The 3,459-nt window shown below is 39.8% G+C and overlaps 1 protein-coding gene across 2 annotated transcripts; it reads left to right on the forward strand.

The window, feature by feature from the left end:
• The first annotated feature begins 6 nt into the window (after window positions 1-6).
• On the forward strand, window positions 7-3,436 carry LOC103524062 (uncharacterized protein K02A2.6-like). 2 transcript variants are annotated; one of them, XM_008489066.3, is made up of 2 exons: window positions 7-1,177; window positions 1,661-3,436. In XM_008489066.3, the coding sequence occupies exons 1-2, from the start codon at window positions 124-126 to the stop codon at window positions 3,334-3,336; spliced, it is 2,730 nt and encodes a 909-aa protein (XP_008487288.1). In that variant the 5' UTR covers window positions 7-123; the 3' UTR covers window positions 3,337-3,436. The 2 variants fall into 2 exon arrangements, with proteins under 2 accessions (XP_008487288.1, XP_026689017.1); XM_026833216.1 differs by having other exon boundaries at window positions 393-495; window positions 960-3,436.
• Window positions 3,437-3,459: the final 23 nt, after the last annotated feature.

Genomic DNA, 3,459 nt, shown 5'->3' on the forward strand with positions numbered 1-3,459 from the left:
ATACGAGGTCTTCAAGACACTGATATTCGAATTCAGTTATTACAGGAGAAAAATGACGCTACATTCCAGGAATTTATTAATAAAGCAGTGACCATAGAATTTTCAAAATCAGAAAACCAAGTTATGAGTACTACAGTACCTACATCTACATCTTTCAATGTGCAACCTACTTCACATCAAGTGAAAGAAAATCACAATTCAAATTATATGCGTAAACCTCCTAACTCAAAGCTGGAAACTAATGATGGTTATTTCTCTAAATTAGCAGGAAAATGTTACCGGTGTGGACAAGAGAATCACAAAGCCAACGTGTGTAAGTTCCGATCAGAGTTCTGCCGAAAATGCAACAAGCTGGGACATATTGGCAGAGTATGTATGTCACAGGCACGCGTCGCGAACTACAGGAAATCTCACCAGGTGGATGACGAGCTGCCTATACAGAACGAGGAATATGAGGTAAACGTGCTGCACAACGCCAAGTCCGACAAATTTATGGTAAATATCCACATAGAGGATAGGCAGTTTTGTATGGAGGTTGATACAGGGGCGGCTCTGAGTTCTATCTCCTATGCTGATTACAAAGCTCTCAATATTGATAATAAAATATTCAAAACAAATGTTCAAATGAAAACGTATACAGGAAAGACCATTAAGCCCAAGGGGCTATGTTTTGTTACATGTCGATACAAGAGGCAAACATTTGTTGGCAAACTTTATATTATCAATCAAGATGTAGACCCAATATTCGGAAGGGACTGGATACGGGAAATTAGTCTAGACTGGGCCGAAATTAAATTGTTAAAATCTGAAGAAAATTTGCAACTCGAAGAAATTTTGAAAATGTACGAAGATGTATTCACAGATAAAATCGGCACCATACCTAATGAGAAGGGTTGTTTGATATTGAAACCTGATGCCACGCCCATTTTCTTTAAACCTCGACCTGTACCTTATTCTAGGAAGGAGAAGATTGAAAAGGAGCTGGATCGCCTGGAGAAAGATGGAATTCTCACAAAGGTCGAGCATTCAGACTGGGGCACTCCCATTGTACCCATAGACAAGCCCAACGGGGACATCAGGATCTGTGCTGATTACAAGGTGACACTTAACAAATGTATCCAGGATATGAATTACCCTATTCCTAGGATCGACGATATATTTGCGCAAATGAATGGCGGTAAGTACTTCTGTACATTGGACTTGAGCAAAGCGTACCTACATTATGAAATGGATGAACAAAGTGCTATGCTACAAAGTTTAAGCACACATAAAGGAGTATACCGAGTTAATCGCTTAATGTTCGGGGTCAAGGTGGCCCCGGGATTATGGCAACAATTCATGGATAAATTACTACAGGGTGTGCCAGGAGTACAATGCTTCTTTGATGATATCATAATACAGGGTTCAACTTACGATGAGCTTCTGAAACGACTCAAAATTGTTCTGGATTTAATTCGAGCACAGAATTTAACACTGAACAGAGACAAATGTAAGTTTTTCCAGAAAAGTATCAACTACCTGGGACACAAAATTGATGAACATGGTTTACATAAAATGGAAGATAAAATTCTCGCGATTCGAAATACAAAGCGACCTGAAAATGTTTCTGAACTACGTACTTTTCTTGGCATGGCAAATTATTATAACAAATTTATTCCAGATTTAGCCTCGATATTACACCCATTGAATCAGTTGCTGCGCAAAGGCTGGAAATTCACATGGACAGGCGAGTGTGAAAGAAGTTTCAACAAAGTGAAAGAAGAAATTTGTAACGAGAATGTGTTGGTACATTATAACCCGGACTTGCCTGTCACCTTAGCAACAGACGCTTCTCCTATTGGACTAGGAGCGGTCTTATCACACAGGTATCCTGACGGGTCTGATAGACCTATAGCTTTTGCATCAAGAGCCCTTACAATTTGTGAGAAAAATTACAGTCAGATAGATAAAGAAGCAACTGCAATCTATTGGGGAATCAAAAAGTTTTTCCAATACGTGTACGGAAGAAAATTCATTCTTATCACGGACAACAAACCTTTGACTACTATTTTCAACCCTTACAAATCTTTGCCTGCACTCTCAGCTACTCGTATGTTACATTACGCACTTTTCTTATCTGGTTTTGACTATACAATTGAGTACAAAAGAACAAGTGAACACGGTAATGCTGATTATCTTTCTCGTTTCCCTCAGGAACCTCCAGATGTACATGTTCCAGATCAGATTTACAGATTTCAAGCTAACCAGATTGGGACACTGAATACGATCACTCACCAAACGATCAAACAAGAAACAAAAGTAGACCCCAATCTGAGTGTTATACTGGATGCCCTGGAAACGGGAAAATGTTTGAAATCTCTGGGATACGAGAACACAGAAATCACATTACAAGATGGTTGTCTACTCAAGGGTACCAGAGTAATGATACCAGCGACATTGAGATCTAATATCTTACAAGAACTACATACTGGACACTTGGGTATGGTAAAGATGAAGGCTTTGGGCCGGAGTTATTGCTATTGGCAAAACATGGATAGAGATATTGAGGAGATGGTAAGAAAGTGCAAGTACTGCTGTGAGAAACAAAACAATCCACCCAAAGTTCAAAGTCATCCCTGGGAACCTACACGGGAACCATGGCAACGAGTTCACATTGACTTTGCTGGACCTGTAAATGGACTATTTTATTTCATTATTGTCGACACCTTTTCCAAATGGGTTGAGGTAATACCTACAAAGACAACGACTACTGATTTTTGCATTAAAGAACTTAGACGATTATTTACTAATTTTGGCATCTGTCTGGTTCTAGTTTCTGACAACGGACCCCAATTTACGTCTCATGTATTCAAAAACTTTCTTAATAGTAATGGTGTCATACACAAGTTGTCTCCTGCGTTCCATCCTGCATCAAACGGCCAGGCGGAAAGATCAGTGCAAACAATCAAGAACCATCTACACTGTATGGCCGACGAACCAGGAGATATAAATCTGAAAATATCAAGACTTCTCATGCAGCTTAGAAAAGTTCCTAATGCTGAGGGGATGAGTCCGTACATGTTGATGCTGGGGCGAGATGTTAGGACCAGGTTGGATATCCTCATGAAGCCGGCAGTTTCACTTGTTCCTGAGAATAAAAGCTATAAAGTGTCAAGAAGTTTTCATGAAGGCGATAGAGTACAAGTAAGAAATTATACTCGGGAATCCAAGTGGAAGTTTGGCAATGTCAAGAGGAAGGAAGGCGCAGTTCACTACTGGATTCTATTGGATGATGGTAGACTTTGGCGAAGACATGTGGACCAGATGCGGCCCACACATTACGGGGGGGAAGGTTGATATATACCAAATGAGAAAATTCTGGCCAGAATTGTGAAGTTAGGAGTCAGTCTTCGTTCACCCTTTGCAAATAAATGTCTCTTTTCTTGTTTCCCAAAAATGGAGTTTCTTCTTACTATTTAG

The sequence above is a fragment of the Diaphorina citri genome, unplaced genomic scaffold (assembly GCF_000475195.1).
Source record: "Diaphorina citri unplaced genomic scaffold, Diaci psyllid genome assembly version 1.1 scaffold88640, whole genome shotgun sequence".
NCBI lineage: Eukaryota > Metazoa > Arthropoda > Insecta > Hemiptera > Psyllidae > Diaphorina > Diaphorina citri.